This window comes from Oncorhynchus mykiss, chromosome 27 (assembly GCF_057628025.1).
Source record: "Oncorhynchus mykiss isolate SJ-2025 chromosome 27, ASM5762802v1, whole genome shotgun sequence".
Classification (NCBI taxonomy): Eukaryota; Metazoa; Chordata; class Actinopteri; order Salmoniformes; family Salmonidae; genus Oncorhynchus; species Oncorhynchus mykiss.
Genome location: NC_143048.1, coordinates 24,741,929 through 24,761,136, shown reverse-complemented (window position 1 = coordinate 24,761,136; position 19,208 = coordinate 24,741,929). Strand labels below are relative to the sequence as shown.

The 19,208-nt window shown below is 42.1% G+C and overlaps 1 protein-coding gene across 2 annotated transcripts in view; it reads right to left on the bottom strand.

Moving 5' to 3' along the window:
• LOC110507804 (CD166 antigen homolog A) overlaps nt 1-17,658 on the bottom strand; it is a 74,620-nt gene extending 56,962 nt beyond the window's left edge. Inside the window, exon 1 of one of the 2 annotated variants that reach the window (XM_021588080.3) lies at nt 17,057-17,658. In XM_021588080.3, the coding sequence (XP_021443755.2) occupies nt 17,057-17,108 (52 nt within the window). In that variant the 5' untranslated portion in view covers nt 17,109-17,658. Of the gene's footprint in view, nt 1-17,047 lie in introns of both variants that reach the window. The other variant, XM_021588079.3, reaches the window with a different exon arrangement.
• Nucleotides 17,659-19,208: the final 1,550 nt, after the last annotated feature.

The following is a 19,208-nucleotide window of genomic DNA, read 5'->3' as shown; positions in this document are numbered from 1 at the left end:
TTGGCAACAATGCAAAACGTTATGTTTGGCGTAAAAGCAACACAGATCATCACCCTGAACACACCATCCCCACTGTCAAACATGGTGGTGGCAGCATCATGGTTTGGGCCTGCTTTTCTTCAGCAGGGACAGGGAAGATGGTTAAAATTGATGGGAAGATGGATGGAGCCAAATACAGGACCATTCTGGAAGAAAACCTGATGGAGTCTGCAAAAGACCTGAGACTGGGACGGAGATTTGTCTTCCAACAAGACAATGATCCAAAACATAAAGCAAAATCTACAATGGAATGGTTCAAAAATAAACATATCCAGGTGTTAGAATGGCCAAGTCAAAGTCCAGACCTGAATCCAATCGAGAATCTGTGGAAAGAACTGAAAACTGCTGTTCACAAATGCTCTCCATCCAACCTCACTGAGCTCGAGCTGTTTTGCAAGGAGGAATGGGAAAGAATTTCAGTCTCTCGATGTGCAAAACTGATAGAGACATACCCCAAGCGACTTACAGCTGTAATCGCAGCAAAAGGTGGCGCTACAAAGTATTAACTTAAGGGGGCTGAATAATTTTGCACGCCCAATGTTTCAGTTTTTGATTTGTTAAAAAAGTTTGAAATATCCAATAAATGTCGTTCCACTTCATGATTGTGTCCCACTTGTTGTTGATTCTTCACAAAAAAATACAGTTTTATATCTTTATGTTTGAAGCCTGAAATGTGGCAAAAGGTCGCAAAGTTCAAGGGGGCCGAATACTTTCGCAAGGCACTGTATCAGAACCCGGAAAAGTGCTGTCTGGTGCCGAAGGGTGACAAAGCGATCCAATTACTGGTGAGGACATCTGGAGACATTACTGTCTGGGTAAATGTGCATGTGATGGCAGACAGGGGTAGTGATGATCTCCGCTGTGATGCATTGCCTGTGTCATATCTGTTTATAGGCAAACACACAGTGGCAAGGCCTGGAGCATGGGATAGGTAATCCAGAGATTTCTTCAGAGAGAGGGGGGGGATGCCATACCCATTCATCCCTACAACACATAAACTAATATGACTAGTCAATTGTTATGCATTTTCCATTGTGAGAATCTCTTATTGCATAACCCGGAGGATTTAAATGAAATCACTATCATTACATTAGGAAAAGCGATATCCTCTCCTCGCTGTATCTACTACAGAGGAGAACGCAAACAAATTCATAATGGATTATGGCACCTCCATTACTCAAAATGAAACACCTGGAAGTTTATTTTACAATTCCTTTTCTCTCATATACTGGGCTGGCACTTCGAATAATGCAGCATTTACTTGACACGGAACTATGCAACTGAATTTATTTGTGATTCCTTAGAAAACATTATTCCTTCTCTCTAACATGAAGGGTTTTTCTAAAGCAAAAGACTCCATTGTAGAGCAGATTCTAGTGTTTCATTGCAAATTCCTGTGCTCCATCTTAAGCGGTCTCGAAAGATGAGTGGGAAAATGTCACGGTTTAACACGGTGTTTCCCAAACTCTGTGCTGGGGACCCCAAGGGTTCTGATTAAAATTATCAAAGCTTGATGATTAGTTGATTATTTAAATCAGCTGTGTAGTGCTAAGGCAAAAACCAAAACGCGCACCCCTTGGGGTCCCGAGTACCAAGTTTGGGAAACCCTGGTTTAACAGCTCCGGTGGGAGTTAAAGTACTTTTTAGAATTCTCTGCAGGAGCATGGGGCTACTTGACCTCTCAAGATGGGTCCCATTAGACAATTAGGTTCTCCATCTAATTAGTGCACAAGAGGTTCTTCACCTACCCACTAATGTCTGACTGTAAGAGCCGACGCCGGACAGGAGAAGCAGGTATGGGGAGTCAGACATTTATTCAGGAACAGACATAGAACAAGACAGGAACAGCGTCAGCACACAGGTAACACGGACATATGACAAACAATGTTGCAGCGGGGAACAGAGCTGGGGAACTAACAAAATATAGGGGTAATAAACAGGTGATTGAGTGAGTCCAGGTGAGTCTAATATCGCTGAAGCGCGTGACGAGGGAAGGCAGGTGTGCGTAAAGGATGGTGGCAGGAGTACGTAATGTAGGCCAGCCTGACGCCCTTGAGCGCCAGGGTGGAAGAGCGGGAGCAGGTGTGACACACAATGGAAGTGTTAAAATACAACTACTGCACAGTAGCAACTAGCTAATCAAACCCAGTTTTACATGGCATTCATCATCAACGGCGTCCATACAGTGACACATTTGCAAGAGCATAATTTTACTTCACTAAACGTGAAATGGTTCAACATCTAAGATAATAGGGCTGGTGTGAAGAATTCAGAGTATTTAGAGTTCATTCTAAAACTACACTGTACTGTATATACCTTCTATATAAACAGAAAATTGCAGTTCTCGCTCACTGTGTAGTTTTAAGAGTATCACGCCCTTAAGACCAGAATCAACCAGTGACTGACCAGTGAATATATCTAGTTCTCAACCTCAAACCTTTTAAAGTACTTTTTGTCATTTGGTAAAAGGAAGAATTCAGCTTTCTGTTTAGAATCTATAAAAATATTCACTAAAATGTATTGTTACAAATGATCACAAAAGCCTTGGTTCTGGCTTTTTCATGTACGCATCAGGTGAAGGAACTCCATACATCCAAGGCTAATACAAGACTTTGAATTCCAGGCAGCGAGAGCTCCACAGCCAGATAAGTTTCAGCATAAAAACCACTCTTTTACAAAGCCCTTTACCACCTGGGATTTACAGCCAGGAATCCAACGCATGAGAGGAAGCATGCATTTGAAACTTCCTGAGCAAGATGTTTAAGACCTAAAAGAATGCTTCAAAGCAACTAAGGAAGAGTACACTCTGCACTCTTGACATGTGAATGTGCTGTATGTTTACCAGTTTACATACCCTGGCATGCAAAAATGGCAGGTGTTTATTCTCCAGAAAGCAGAGATATGCAGTGACTGCATGTCTGTCCCTTGTTTAAAGTTAGGGACTCTGGGATTGAATGACAACTCCTGCAAGTTCATCTGAAGCAGCATGTAATCATAGATAGCTCCAGGCTCCACAGTGTGCCGCCATCTCAGAAGGATAGATGAGGGACATCAGCAGTGCTAGAATGGGGGACTACTGAGGTCAAATGCAGACATAAAACACTTCTGTTTGGATCCCTGGGGCAGGATTCTTCATGGAGCAACACTAAATATGACACTGTCTTTTCATGGCTGAAAATTGCAAAATAACATTGGACTGAATAGAGACCAGTCACTACTGACGTTACTGGCCAAACAGAAAGTGATTTAAAAGTGAAAGGGAAAATTGCATGACATTTTATTGCCCACCGCTTCGAATTTCTGCTTTATCTTTAGCACAATGCCATTGTCATCACAATAGACCACTCTGGACTGCAGAGTGATAGTACCATCCGTTTCAGCCCTGACCCCATGTAAATATGTGGCAATATAATCACTTTATGGGGAGTGTAAATCTTGGCCGTTTACCCATTGACCTTTAGTGGGTCAGGTTAAGTTCCTAGTGCTTGGGGCTCCCCTGGCTCTTAATAGGCTCTCAATAATGGGACACACTGTTTTTGCTTTGTCTCTTTTCAGAAAACATCAGGCAATGTGAGGAAAAGAAGAAGAAGAGAAATGATCTTCTATGAGTTCTGAGAACTCACGTGCCAAAAAGAGCGGGTCCTTGGGGAACCATGTGTGACTACCAATCCAGCTAATGGTATAGCTAATGAACTATTCTAATTAAATCACACCTAGTAAAAAGCTTACGGCTTTCCAATGTAATATTTCAACTAAGATCATTGTGTCATTCGGATGAGCCATGTCATTAGCTTTTCATATGGACCAGAGCTACTTTCCCCCAGTAGGCTTGGCTTGCCTTGCGCATATGAGAGGTGGGCAAACAGGGGGAAGATCCTCAATGCCCTCCCAGAGGGGTGTGTGCTGTTCCATCTTCATGACAAAGAGAGGAGTCGGCAGGAGAAGTCACCATCATACCATGCATTTGTTTCAAAAGAAACTTGCTTCACAATACCGTCGGGGGGAGTCCGCAGGAAACTAGAGAAAGCAGGAGGGATAGTGTGAATAACAAAAGCAAGAAACAACCTCACATTTTTGTCCCAAAACAGGGGCAGAGCTGATTTCAGTGCGCTGTAGGCTTTCACCAAAACCAAAGATATCCTCATGCATTTCAATGGGTGCATTTTGGCATACGGGACTAGTGAGAGAGTGCTGTTGTAGTCATTTCACTCCTGTTGTTAAGGCTTTCTCGAAAATGTAGTCACTCCCTTCATATAACAAATAAGGCATTTTTTGTGTGTGAATAGCAGAAGTGCTATGATGAAGAAAGATTGCTGTGAGAAAATGGGGAGTGAAATAGATAGAGACTCTAAGGCTGGCATCTTCATTCAAAGAAATACCAGGGTGTTCTGTGCCTTTCTACAAAATTGTAACATTTTGGCTTTCACGCAGGAATGTGTGACTGGAAATGTAATCTATATGTAAAACATGTCCTATATCTTAAGCTGTCTAATGAAAACCCACCCAGGCCATTATAACCTGTCTAACCAGTGACAATACAAACCGAGTTGTGAGTTTTCTGGATAAGGGGGGGATTAAGGGGAAATCTCAATCGTGACTGTTGAAACAGAACGTATCTCCCACTCCTCTCTAAAACTGGGACGAGCCAATCACACTAGCTAGTGTAATTGAGACTCCTTTGGCTGTTTTACTGATACCCTCGTGTGTAAAACTGTCACAGGCAGACAACATACTTTTTTCACCGGTGAGTCATTGCTTGAGACTGATTACATTGTCCACACAAGCCCTTTCATTTTCTCTAAGCAAAGCTGTACATCTTATCGCTGTGTGTGTCCAGTCTGTAAATACTCTCTTTTACATTACGGAAAAACACTGTTTTCTGGGCTGGCTTACATGTTCTCATTGTTGCCTGACTACAGTTCTGTAGTTCTGAAACATTTTACATCACGTCAGTGAATCCTGAGCTCTTAACAGAAAGTGCCAATACTTTTCCCTAAACTAAGTGAATACTGAGAATTGAACATTTCAGGGGATAAATCAGAGTGAACCAGAGTGAATAAATCTACTATGCTAGACGTGTGCATATCACATCCTATTCTCACTCAGGTACACTCTTAGAAAAAAAGGTGCTATCTAGAACCTAAAAGGGTTCTTTGAAGAACCCATTTTTGTTCTGGGTAGAACCCTTTCTTGGGTTCGATGTAGAACCCCTCTACATGGAACCCAAAAGGGTTCTACCCAGAACCAAAATGGGTTGTCATTTGGGGACAGCCGAATTGGCCCGCGGGCCGCCAGTTGTGGAACCCTGCCCTATTGGCTAGCTCACCCTCATCCACTGCATTTGGGTAAAAGGATAGGTTCTATCTTTGACCCACCCCTTTTATCAAGAGGCCTCAAAGTGGATTAAAACTAAATTAGTCTCTGTGACCCTAATCTGAATTAAATGAAAAAGACGCAGAGCCACAATAGTGCAATTGCTTTACATGAATGAATATGTCCTCCCGCTCCCAGATTGCCAAAAGCGAGAAGACCCTTATCGAAATATACAAGTTATTTTATTTTTCCCCCCAGAACATGAATGATACTTTGGGAAGACTGAGAAAATCAAGAGATACCCTCAGAGAATGAAACCATTTAAACTAGAGGTCGACCGATTAATCGGAATGGCCGATTAATTAGGGCCGATTTCAAGTTTTCATAACAATCGGAAATCGGTATTTTTGGACACCGATTTCCAAATTATTTTTTTATTTTTTATTTTATACCTTTATTTAACTAGGCAAGTCAGTTAAGAACACATTCTTATTTTCAATGACGGCCTAGGAACGGTGGGTTAACTTCCTTGTTCAGGGCCAGAACGACAGATTTTCACCTTGTCAGCTCAGAGGATCCAATCTTGCAACCGTACAGTTAACTATTCCAACGCTCTAACCATTGCACTCCACGAGGAGCCTGCCTGTTACGCGAATGCAGTAGAAACCAAGGTAAATTGCTAGCTAGCATTAAACTTATCTTGTAAAAAACAATCAGTCATAATCACTAGTCATAACTACTAATCCAGTTTAGCAGGCAATATTAACCAGGTGAAATTGTGTCATTTCTCTTGCGTTCATTGCACGCAGAGTCAGGGTATATGCAACAGTTTGGGCCGCCTGGCTCATTGCGAACTAATTTGCCAGAATTTTACGTAATTATGACATAACATTGAAGGTTGTGCAATGTAACAGGAATATTTAGACTGATGGATGCCACCCGTTAGATAAAATACGGAACGGTTCCGTATATCACTGAAAGAATAAACGTCTTGTTTTCAAGATGATAGTTTCCAGATTCGACCATATTAATGACCTAAGGCTCGCATTTCTGTGTGTTATTATGTTATAATTAAGTCTATGATTTGATAGAGCAGTCTGACTGAGCGATGGTAGGCACCAGCAGGCTCATAAGCATTCATTCAAACAGCACTTTCGTGCGTTTTGCCAGCAGCTCTGCAGTTTATGACTTCAAGCCTATCAACTCCCGAGATTAGGCTGGTGTAACGATGTGATGTGAAATGGCTAGCTAGTTAGCGGGGTGCGCGCTAATAGTGTTTCAAACGTCACTCGCTCTGAGACTTGGAGTAGTTGTTATAACATTGAAGGTTGTGCAATGTAACAACAATATTTAGACTTAGGGATGCCATCCGTTAGATAAAATACCGAACGGTTCCGTATTTCACTGAAATAATAAACGTTTTGTTTTCAAAATAATAGTTTCCGGATTCGACCATATTAATGACCAAAGGCTCGTATTCTGTGTTATTATGTTATAATTAAGTCTGATTTGACTGAGCAGCAGCAGGCCCGTAATCATTCATTCAAACAGCACCTTTGTGCGTTTTGCCAGCAGCTCTTCGCAAGCACAGCGCTGTTTATGACTTCAAGCCTATCAGCCTAATGGCTGGTGTAACCAATGTGAAATGGCTAGCTAGTTAGCTGGGTGTGCGCTAATACCGTTTCAAACGTCACTCGCTTTTAGATTTGGAGTAGTTATTCCCCTTGCGCTGCAAAGGCCGTGGCTTTTGTGGAGCGATGGGTAACGCTGCTTCGAGTGTGGCTGTTGTTGATGTGTTCCTGGTTCGAGCCCAGGTAGGGGTGAGGGGAGGGACGGAAGCTACACTGTTACACTGGCAATACTAACGTGCCTATAAGAACATCCAATAGTCAAAGGTATATGAAATACAAATGGTATAGAGAGAAATAGTCCTATAAATACTATATTAACAACAACCTAAAACCTCTTACCTTGGAATATTGAAGTCTCATGTTAAAAGGAACCACCAACTTTCCTTTGTTCTCAGGTTCTGAGCAAGGAACTTAAACGTTAGCTTTTTTGCACGGCACATATTTTACATGGCACACATTTTTACATAGCACATACATGGCACATATTGCATATTGGCATATATTACTTTCTTCTCCAACACTTTGTTTTTGCATAATTTAAACCAAATTGAACATGTTTCATTATTTATTTGAGGCTAAATAGATTTTATTGATGTATTATATTAAGTTCAAATAAGTGTTCATTCAGTATTGTTGTAATTGTCATTATTACAAAAACATTTAAAAAATCGGCCGATTAATTGGTAACGGCTTTTTTGTCCTCCAATAATTGGTATCGGTATCGGCGGTGAAAAATCATAATCGGTCGACCTCTAATATCCACAGTAAAATGAGTCCTATATCAACATAACCTGAAAGGCCACTCAGCAAAGAAGAAGCCATTGCTCCAAAACCGCCATAAAAAAGCAAGACTACGGTTTGCTACTGCACATGGGGACAAAGATTGTACTTTTTGGAGAAATGTCCTCTGGTCTGATGAAACAAAAAGTGAACTGTTTGGCCATAATGACCATCGTTATGTTTGGAGGAAAAAGAGGGAAGCTTGCAAGCCGAAGAACACCATCCCAACCGTGAAGCACGGGGGTGGCAGCATCATGTTGTGGGGGTGCTAATAATTGTCATTATTACAAATAAATAAATAAATCAGCCGATTAATCGGTATCGGCTTTTTTGGTCCTCCAATAATCGGTATCGGCGTTGAAAAAATCATAATCGGTCGACCTCTAATTTAGACTCTAACACATTGCTCATGGCAATTTCCTATGACATACATAAAATGTCAGTTCAAACACAACATTGACGGTCCCGCAATGCCTTTGAAGGAAATTAAGAGCTACCAGTGTGAGTTGAGAATTTGTAAAGCTGGATAAAAGGGGTATGTTTATTGGGTATGATGTGTGATTGAGGCCCTTTTCAATAATTCATATCTAAATGAGGGGTAGGAAATGAATTCAGAAAAGGCGTGAAAGACACTCATAGGAATAAGTCTATAGTCTTGTATACCAAACTGGCGATACTGTAATGCAAGGCACAAATAACTAACTAAAAACATCCATATTTTCAGTATCATGACATTTCTCACATCATATCATGATCTGCAGATTGAAGGCCTGTAAATTGAAGGTTAATGTACAAAATGATGATGTCATCATGAGTGACATCCTCTATGTTCAGAGCTAAGAAGAGTGACATTTTCCTCATGGTTAATAGCACAAAAGTTATATTCTAACATGTCACCGCCCTGTAATACTGTCATAAAACAAGTAATTAGCATATCACTGTAGGACATCTAGTTAATAATTATATTACATTTGTATTATCTGATATCACTGTCTTGCACCACCTGCATACAATTTGCTTTGTAAATAGAATCTGGATCATAAACATCTACGATTAAGGATGAATAGATTCATGTTATTGTGCTTTCCATCCATGAAACAAAATGTTGCATGAAGGGTCACATTGCATAAGGAGTCAATGGGAGATAGAACAACCACCTCTAAACAAGACGTGAAATGCACAGTCATACAAATAAACAGGTACAAAATCAAAAGTGCAAACTGAGAATACAGATCGTCCAAGTCTTCCTCTGCACCAGTCATCTGAACATTTATCTATAATGTCATGACAAAAACTGGTTGCGGAGAGTGAGAAAGTGGATGAATACATTTCAAGGAGGTTTCACTCAGACAATGAAACCGTGTGGTCCCCACGAGAACAGGGTCCGGAGTAGTCCTTTAGCAAATGAAGAGCCCCACTTGCTTGACGAGTAATACCAGGTGTGACACTGAATGGTGTCTATTCCATGGGGGGGGGGGGGGGGGGGGGGGGGGTGTCACAGCTCTCAGTGTTTGAGCCGGAGGAACTGCTTTTAACAACCTGAACAGGTGTAGCTTTTTCGAGCGTCTGTTTCTCTCTAAAACAACAGAATCAGAATCACCAAGTACATTTACACATACTCAGAATATGACTTGGTGATATGGTGCTGCTAGTAATAGACAACAGAGACAGAATACAGACGGAGGAATTTAAACAAAGTTTATCTACATTATATACAACTAGGTAGAGTGAGAATAACACTATAAGAGAATGAGCAGTGGGTAAACAAATATACAAATTGTCACGCCCTGACCATAGAGAGCCCTTGTTTCGCTATGGTGTAGTAGGTCAGGGCGTGACTAGGGGGTATTCTAGTTTAATATTTCTATGTTGTGTTCTAGTTTATATTTTCTATGTTGGTGTTTTGTACGATTCCCAATTAGAGGCAGCTGGTAATCATTGTTTCATCATCTCTATTTGGGGATCATATTTAAGTAGATATTTTTCCCATGTGCATGTGCACCACGTTTAGTTGTTCGTTTATTGTTATTTTTTCTTTAAGTTTCACTTTGCAATAAATATGTGGAACTCAACATCCACTGCGCCTTGGTCCCGTTCTTACGACAACCGTGACAGAATATCCCACCAACCAAGGACCAAGCAACGTGCAACGATGGGAAAAATAAGTTGGACCTGGGAAGAAATCATGGAAGGACAGGAGACCCTTCCTTGGCAGGAGTCGCAGAGGACGCAAGAAGGACGGCGACGACGACGGGGACCGCGGCCACAGAAACCCCAATCATTTTTTGGAGGGGGACACATGGAGCTGGCGGCTGAGCAGAGGGAAGAGCCAGAGAACATCTGGGAGGAGATAGAGAGGTGGTCGGTCGACCCAAGTTGAGTACCAGAGGCCGCCTGGGAGTCGATGGAACAGTGTGAGGAGGGATATCGGAGAATGGAGTTGGCTAGGAGTATGTGGCAACGCAGGCGTTCGGAGGAGCGTGTCATCAGTCCGGTGCCACCTGTGCCGGCTCCACGCACCAGGCCTCCAGTGCGCCTCCCCAGTCCGGTACGTCCTGCGCCTCCTCCTTGCACTCGCCCTGAAGTGTGTGTCACCAGTCCGGTGCCACCTGTACCGGCTCCATGCACTAGGCTTCCAGTGCGCATTCACAGTCCAGAGCTTCCGGCGATGGTTCACAGTCCAGAGCTTCTGGCGACGGTCCACGGTCCGGAACCTCCAGCGACAGTCAACGATCCGGAACTTCCAGCGACAGTCAACGGTCCAGAACCTCCAGCGACAGTCAATGGTCCGGAACCTCCAGGCAAGGTGTCCAGTCCAGCTCCAGGGCAGGAGCCTTCCTCTGTGCCGGTGGCCAGTCCAGGCACGATGTTCAGTCCCGCTCCATGGCAGGAGCCTTCCTCTGCGCCGGTGCCCAGCTCCATGGCCGGAGCCTTCTTTTGCGCCAATGCCCAGTCCAGGCACGGCGTTCAGCCTGGCGCAATGGTCGGATCCGGGATCTGGAGGGGGGGGGCTACAACCCGCACTGGAGCCGCCACCGAAACTAGTCACCCCCCCTTACCCCCCCCTGACCACAGAGAGCCCTTGTTTCACTATGGTGTAGTAGGTCAGGGCTTGACTAGGGGGTATTCTAGTTTAATATTTCTATGTTTTGTTCTGGTTTATATTTTCTGTTGGTGTTTTGTATGATTCCCAATTAGAGGCATCTGGTAATCGTTGTCTCTAATTGGGGATCATATTTAAGTAGATATTTTTCCCACCTGTGTTTGTGGGATATTGTTTTGTGTTTGTGCATGTGCACCACGTAGTCACATTTAGTTGTTTGTTTATTGATTTATTGTTATTTTTTTCTTTAAGTTTCACTTTGCAATAAATATGTGGAACTCAACATACGCTGTGCCTTGGTCCTTACGCCAACCGTGACACAAATAATATTTATAGTATCAGAATGAATATAAACTACATGACCAAAGGTATGTGGACACCTGCTTGTTGAACAATTCTCAAAATCATGGGCATTAATATGGAGTTGGTCCCCCCTTTGCTGCTATAACAGCCTCCACTCTTCTGGGAAGACTTTGCACTAGATGTTGGAACATGGCACTGATGTTGGGTGATTAGGCCTGGCTTGCAGTCGGCGTTCCAATTCATCATTAAGGTTTCATTTTGCAATAAATATGTGGAACTCAGTCGGCGTTCCAATTCATGGGTTTGAGGTCAGCGCTCTGTGCAGGCCGTCAAGTTCTTCCAGACCGATCTCGACAAACCATTTCTGTATGGACTTCGCTTCGTGCACGAGGGCATTGTCATGCTGAAACAGGAAAGGGCCTTCCCCAAACTGTTGCCACAAAGTTGGAAGCACAGAATAATCTAGTATGCTGTAGTGTTAAAACTTCTCTTCACTGGAATTAAGGAGCCTGAACCATGAAAAACAGCCCCAGGTCTTATTACTCCTAAACCAAATTTTACAGTTGGTACTATGCATTAGGGCAGGTAGCGTTCTCCTGGCATCCACCAAACACAGATTTGTCCGTCGGACTGCCAGATGGTGAAGCGTGATTCATCACTCCAGAGAATGCGTTTCCACTGCTCAAGAGTCCAGTAGCGGCGAGCTTTACACCACTCCAGCCGACGCTTCAAACTCATTGCCTCTTTGCTTGACATCATGGGAAAATCAAAAGAAATCAGCCAAGACCTCAACAACAAAAAAATTGTAGACCGCCACAATTCTGGCTCATCCTTGGGAGCAATTTCCAAACGGCTGAAGGTACCACGGTCATCTGTACAAACAATAGTACAATAGTAAAAACACAATCGGACCAACGCAGACGTCATACCGCTCAGGAAGGAGACGCGTTCTGTCTCCTAGAGATAAATGTACATCGGTGAGAAATTTCACCAGGTGAAATTGTGTCATTTCTCTTGCGTTCATTGCACGCAGTCAGGGTATATGCAACAGTTTGGACCGCGAACTAATTTGCCAGAATTTTACGTAATTATGACATAACATTGAAGGTTGTGCAATGTAACAGGAATATTTAGACTGATGGATGCCACCCGTTAGATAAAATACGGAACGGTTCCGTATATCACTGAAAGAATAAACGTCTTGTTTTCAAGATGATAGTTTCCAGATTCGACCATATTAATGACCTAAGGCTCGCATTTCTGTGTGTTATTATGTTATAATTAAGTCTATGATTTGATAGAGCAGTCTGACTGAGCGATGGTAGGCACCAGCAGGCTCATAAGCATTCATTCAAACAGCACTTTCGTGCGTTTTGCCAGCAGCTCTGCAGTTTATGACTTCAAGCCTATCAACTCCCGAGATTAGGCTGGTGTAACGATGTGATGTGAAATGGCTAGCTAGTTAGCGGGGTGCGCGCTAATAGTGTTTCAAACGTCACTCGCTCTGAGACTTGGAGTAGTTGTTATAACATTGAAGGTTGTGCAATGTAACAACAATATTTAGACTTAGGGATGCCATCCGTTAGATAAAATACCGAACGGTTCCGTATTTCACTGAAATAATAAACGTTTTGTTTTCAAAATAATAGTTTCCGGATTCGACCATATTAATGACCAAAGGCTCGTATTCTGTGTTATTATGTTATAATTAAGTCTGATTTGACTGAGCAGCAGCAGGCCCGTAATCATTCATTCAAACAGCACCTTTGTGCGTTTTGCCAGCAGCTCTTCGCAAGCACAGCGCTGTTTATGACTTCAAGCCTATCAGCCTAATGGCTGGTGTAACCAATGTGAAATGGCTAGCTAGTTAGCTGGGTGTGCGCTAATACCGTTTCAAACGTCACTCGCTTTTAGATTTGGAGTAGTTATTCCCCTTGCGCTGCAAGGGCCGTGGCTTTTGTGGAGCGATGGGTAACGCTGCTTCGAGTGTGGCTGTTGTTGATGTGTTCCTGGTTCGAGCCCAGGTAGGGGTGAGGGGAGGGACGGAAGCTACACTGTTACACTGGCAATACTAAAGTGCCTATAAGAACATCCAATAGTCAAAGGTATATGAAATACAAATGGTATAGAGAGAAATAGTCCTATAAATACTATATTAACAACAACCTAAAACCTCTTACCTTGGAATATTGAAGTCTCATGTTAAAAGGAACCACCAACTTTCCTTTGTTCTCAGGTTCTGAGCAAGGAACTTAAACGTTAGCTTTTTTGCACGGCACATATTTTACATGGCACACATTTTTACATAGCACATACATGGCACATATTGCATATTGGCATATATTACTTTCTTCTCCAACACTTTGTTTTTGCATAATTTAAACCAAATTGAACATGTTTCATTATTTATTTGAGGCTAAATAGATTTTATTGATGTATTATATTAAGTTCAAATAAGTGTTCATTCAGTATTGTTGTAATTGTCATTATTACAAAAACATTTAAAAAATCGGCCGATTAATTGGTAACGGCTTTTTTGTCCTCCAATAATTGGTATCGGTATCGGCGGTGAAAAATCATAATCGGTCGACCTCTAATATCCACAGTAAAATGAGTCCTATATCAACATAACCTGAAAGGCCACTCAGCAAAGAAGAAGCCATTGCTCCAAAACCGCCATAAAAAAGCAAGACTACGGTTTGCAACTGCACATGGGGACAAAGATTGTACTTTTTGGAGAAATGTCCTCTGGTCTGATGAAACAAAAAGTGAACTGTTTGGCCATAATGACCATCGTTATGTTTGGAGGAAAAAGAGGGAAGCTTGCAAGCCGAAGAACACCATCCCAACCGTGAAGCACGGGGGTGGCAGCATCATGTTGTGGGGGTGCTTTTCTGCAGGAGGGACTGGTGCACTTCACAGAATAGACAGCATCATGAGAAAGAAAAATGATGTGGATATGTTGAAGCAACATCAAGACATCAGTCAGGAAGTTAAAATTGTTCTTCCAAATGGACAATGACCCCAAGCATACTTCCAAAGTTGTGTTAAAATGGCTTAAGGACAACAAAGTCAAGGTATTGGAGTGGCCATCACAAAGCCCTGACTTCAATCCTATAGAAAATTGTGGGCAGAACTGAAAAAGCGTGTGCGAGCAAGGAGGCCTACAAACCTGATTCAGTTACACCAGCTCTGTCAGGAGGAATGGGCCAAAATTCACCCAACTTATTGTGGGAAGCTTGTGCAAGGCTACCCAAAACGTTTGACCCAAGTTAAACAATTTAAAGGCAATTTAAATACTAATTGAGTGTATGTAAACTTCTGACCCACTGAGAATGTGATGATCGATTTTTCTATACTATTGTTCTGACATTTCACATTCTTGAAATAAAGTGGTGATCTTAACTGACCTAAGACAGGGAATTTGTACTAGGATTAAATGTCAGGAATTGTGAAAAACTCAGTTTAAATGTATTTGGCTAAGGTGTATGTAAACATAGGACTTCAACTGTATCTACATGCAGTAATAGTGCAGTTATTCTGTGTACAATTCAAAGATACAGTAGCTGTGTACAGCATAGAGTGCACAGTCCTTTAGTTACTATGGGCCAGATGGCCGGTTGGTGAGGGACACAGCCCAGGGAACGAAACTGTTCAGGTGGTAGGAGGCTTTGGTCATGATTGACCTGAACCGCCTGCCAGAGGATAATTTTTGGAATAAAAGATCAACAGTGTATCTAATTACTGACTGATTGTGTCTATTCTGAATACTACCTTCACAAACAGAGCACTTAGTTTAAAACCTACAATTCAACATTTACAATGAGGCATATGGTGATAGATTAAACGGGATTCTGTGATTTGATGAAGATAGATAACTAGATGGTTGCCTAGTGCTTCTTAAAATGAGACTGCATATGAAGGTGTAATGAGTAACCAGCACATTGAAAAGTTATCATCAACTCTCCATAGAACAAGCAAACAGACACATGGTTTCACCATTTATGGAGGACGGCCTGTGTGCCAGCATCATGTTTACTCATCAAATGTTGGTGTGGAGGGCTATAAACCAAATTAAAACCAGTGGCAACTGGCAACGGAGCTACAACATACAGTCCAACTAGAAAAACTGTCAACACGTGACATGCTATTGTCATAGGGGATGCTCTTTTTTCCACCTAGTTCAAATAAAAACACCTGAGAGTGGGTGACAGTGACAAGTGAGGCACACTGTAATTTACAATGACAGGCATGTCATGTAACAGTGTCAGACAGAGGAGGACCTAAGTCAGATCACCCACCTCCCTTCCGAACCTGGTCTCAGAGCATTTTGTATTATTCTGTACGTTATTCCGAGACACTCCATTAGTACGATATGTTACGTATAGTATGGTTACATAAGACACATAGTTACTTAAGACTAAAACAAAATGAGGGTGGTTGGTTGGGCGTATAACGCCAACGTCTAGCAACCCAAAGGTTGCAAGATCAAATCTCATAGTTTAGTTGTCTTTAATTATAGCAAATTAGCTATTTTTCATCTACTTACTACTTTTTAGCTACTTTGCAACTACTTAGCATCTTAGCTAACTGTTCCCCTAACCTTTCCCGTTTTAGCTAACCCTTCCCCTAACCTAAACCCTTTAACCTAACTCCTAATCCAAATCCTAACCCTAACCCCTAGCCTAACTAATGAAATGGGTGATGGACACACACAAATTAATACATAACATACGAAACTTAACATATCATACTAAATGGAGTGTCTCGGATTTACATGCAAAATATTACGAAATGCTCTGAGACCAGGTTTCCTTTGCCTCTCCCGGTGGACTATTCAGAGCTCCACTGCAGTTTGGTTAAATGTTGAGACTGAATGTTTAAACACATGGTGTGTACCTGTTGGCTTGGGGAAAGTATTTCTTTAAAGAAATGTACAGAACGTAAAACAGACAAATTTCAATATTTTTCCTCATCTGATGTAGTTACCCCCCTCCCCCAACACACAGCACTCTCATTCCTATAATACCCCATCATCCCTGCCCCCAGTTCCTAGAACTGACTCATCACGAAATCACCCCATAACACCACCCCACCCATCTCCAACATTCATTCAATTGAACCCATTCAGCATGACAAAAACACTGAAATGCTTAACTCTTAGGGGCTTCAAATCATTTCAGCTACTATTGGGTCAATAGACTGTATAATATACACGGGATGGGGCTCCATGAAGGAACACAACACATATCCATCATGTTAATGTTGAAAAGGGTGTGTGGAATAACATCTTACTATGAGATATGTCAGATAGCAGGTTATCTGACTGCAACTCGGTTATGCACCAAATCAGGTCCAAATTTCAAATAGTAATTCACTCACATTCCTAATTTGAAAGGCATATATTTCTATTATTTAAGCAGTACATAATAATTTATCAAGTGTTGCATTAGACAGCTGCTTTGTGAAACTCGGTTTACTGTTGTAAGTATTGTAATAAATGAGAGGACAGATCTCCCAAATTGAGAGCACATCACTATCACCTGGCGAAACCAATTCTACACTCACACGAAGTGTGGCCAGAGGCTGTACACACTTATGCACTATTCAACTTGTAGTTACACAGTTTGTTATGCTATGTGCAATAATTGTTTAAAAAAACATTAACCATGACTATAACTAACTACAAATGTGTCTTCACAAACCTCCGTGGAAATCAATATTGCTAATCGAATAACAAGCATTTTCACTTTAGATGTGTCGTCTACATTCTCATAATCCCCATGTAGTTCCCATGAAGTTTTTATAAAAAATGTTGATAAAATGTAACAGTTTTCTTTCAAACAATGTAAAATATGATGCATGTTAGGCTACATACAGTAAGTACCTTGGTAGACAAGCGCGACGAGGAGGGTACACAGACAGCTGGAAAAGTGCATCCTGGCAAATGTCAGATATCCTTGTTCCGCTGTTCCTAAAGTTTGATAATATGTTCGTTGATATCGATCAGTTAACTTCCTTCCGTAAAGGTCAGGGTTAAATACTGAGATATTCACTAACTGTGTTCAGTTACAGTTGTATAACATCTGCTCTGTCGCTTGGCTTGGCTAACAGGTAAAATGCGGGAGCGCGTCGAGTGAGCGACGACGGGAAGCTCTGTAGGGTAGAGGTTTACAGCAACTCCGCCCAGGATCTACCACTGTCTTGTGGACCCCACTCCGCACTGCATTACACACACACACACACACACACACACACACTGTAACTTAAGGTCGCTAGTTCGAATCCCCGAGCCGACAATGTGGAAAAAATCTGTCAATGATGTGCCATTGAGCAAGGCACTTAATAAGTTGATAATGGCAGACCCTGGCCATGACCCCACTCTCCGAGGGTCTCAGGAAGAGTGGGATATGCAACAACAAAAAAACATTTCGAAATAGGACAAATGTAAGCAACCACACACACAACGGCCAAAATAACCCAATGGGCACAGACCTCATTTCAACTTCTAGTTTGATTTACAGTACCAGTCAAAGTTTGGACACACCTACTCATTCAAGGGTTTTCCTTTATTTTTACTATTTTCTACATCTTAGAATAATAGTAAAGACATCAAAACTATGAAATAACACATAAAGAATCATGTAGTTACCAAAAAAGTTTTGAACAAATCCAAATATTTTTTATATTTGAGATTCTTCAAAGTAGCCACCCTTTGCCTTGATGACAGCTTAGCACACTCTTGGTATTCTCCCAACCAGCTTCATGAGGTAGTCAGTCACCTGTAATTCATTTCAATTAACATGTGTGCCTTGTTAAAAGTTCATTTGTGGAATTTCTTTCCTTCTTAATGTGTTTGAGCCAATCAGTTGTGTTGTGACAAGGTAGGGTTGGTATACAGAAGATAGCCCTATTTGGTAAAAGACCAAGTCCATATTATGGCAAGAACAACTCAAATAAGCAAAGAGAAACGACAGTCAATCATTACTTTAAATCAAATAAAATCTAATAAAATGTTATAAGTCACATGCGCCAAATACAACAGGTGTAGTAGACCTTAGAGTGAAATGCTTACTTAAGAGCCCCAAACCATCAGTGCAGTTTAAAAAAAATATGGAAAAGAATAAGAGATAAAAATAACAAGTAATTAAAGAGCAGCAGTAAAACATAACAATATATACAGGGGGATGCCGGTACCGAGTCAATGTGCAGGGGCACCGGTTAGTTGAGGTAGTACGTATATGTAGGTAGAGTTAAATAAGTGACTATGCATAGATGACAACAGAGAGTGGCAGTGGTGTGGAGAGGGGAGGGGGGGAGTCAATGCAAATATTCTGGGTAGCCATTTGACTAGATGTTCAGGAGTCTTATGGCTTGGGGGTAGAAGCTGTTTAGAAGCCTCTTGGACCTAGACTTGGCGCTCCGGTACCGCTTGCCGTGTGGTAGCAGAAAGAACAGTCTATGAGTAGGGTGGCTGGAGTCTTTGACAAGTTTTAGGGCCTTCCTCTGACACCACCTGGTATAGAGGTCCTGGATGGCCGGAAGCTTGGCCCCAGTGATGTACTGGGCTATCCGCACTATTTGTAGTGCCTTGAGGTCGGAGGCTGAGCAGTTGCCATACCAGGCAGTGATGCAACCAGGCAGGATGCTCTCGATGGTGCAGCTGTGGAACCTTTTGAGGATCTGAGGACCCATGCCAAATATTTTCAGTCTCCCGAGGGGGGATTGGTTTTGTTGTGCCCTCTTCACGACTGTCTTGGTGTGCTTGGACCATGTTAGTTTGTTGGTGGACACCATGAGGACACCAAGGAACTTGAAGCTCTCAATCTGCTCCACAGCAGCCCCGTCGATGAGAATGGGGGCATGCTCGTTCCTCTTTTTCCTGTAGTCCACAATCATCTCCTCTGTCTTTATCACGTTGAGGGAGAGGTTGTTGTTATTGCACCACATGGCCAGGTCACTGACCTCCTCCCTATAGGCTGCCTCGTTTTTGTCGGTGATCAGGCCTACAACTGTTGTGTCATCGGCAAATATAATGA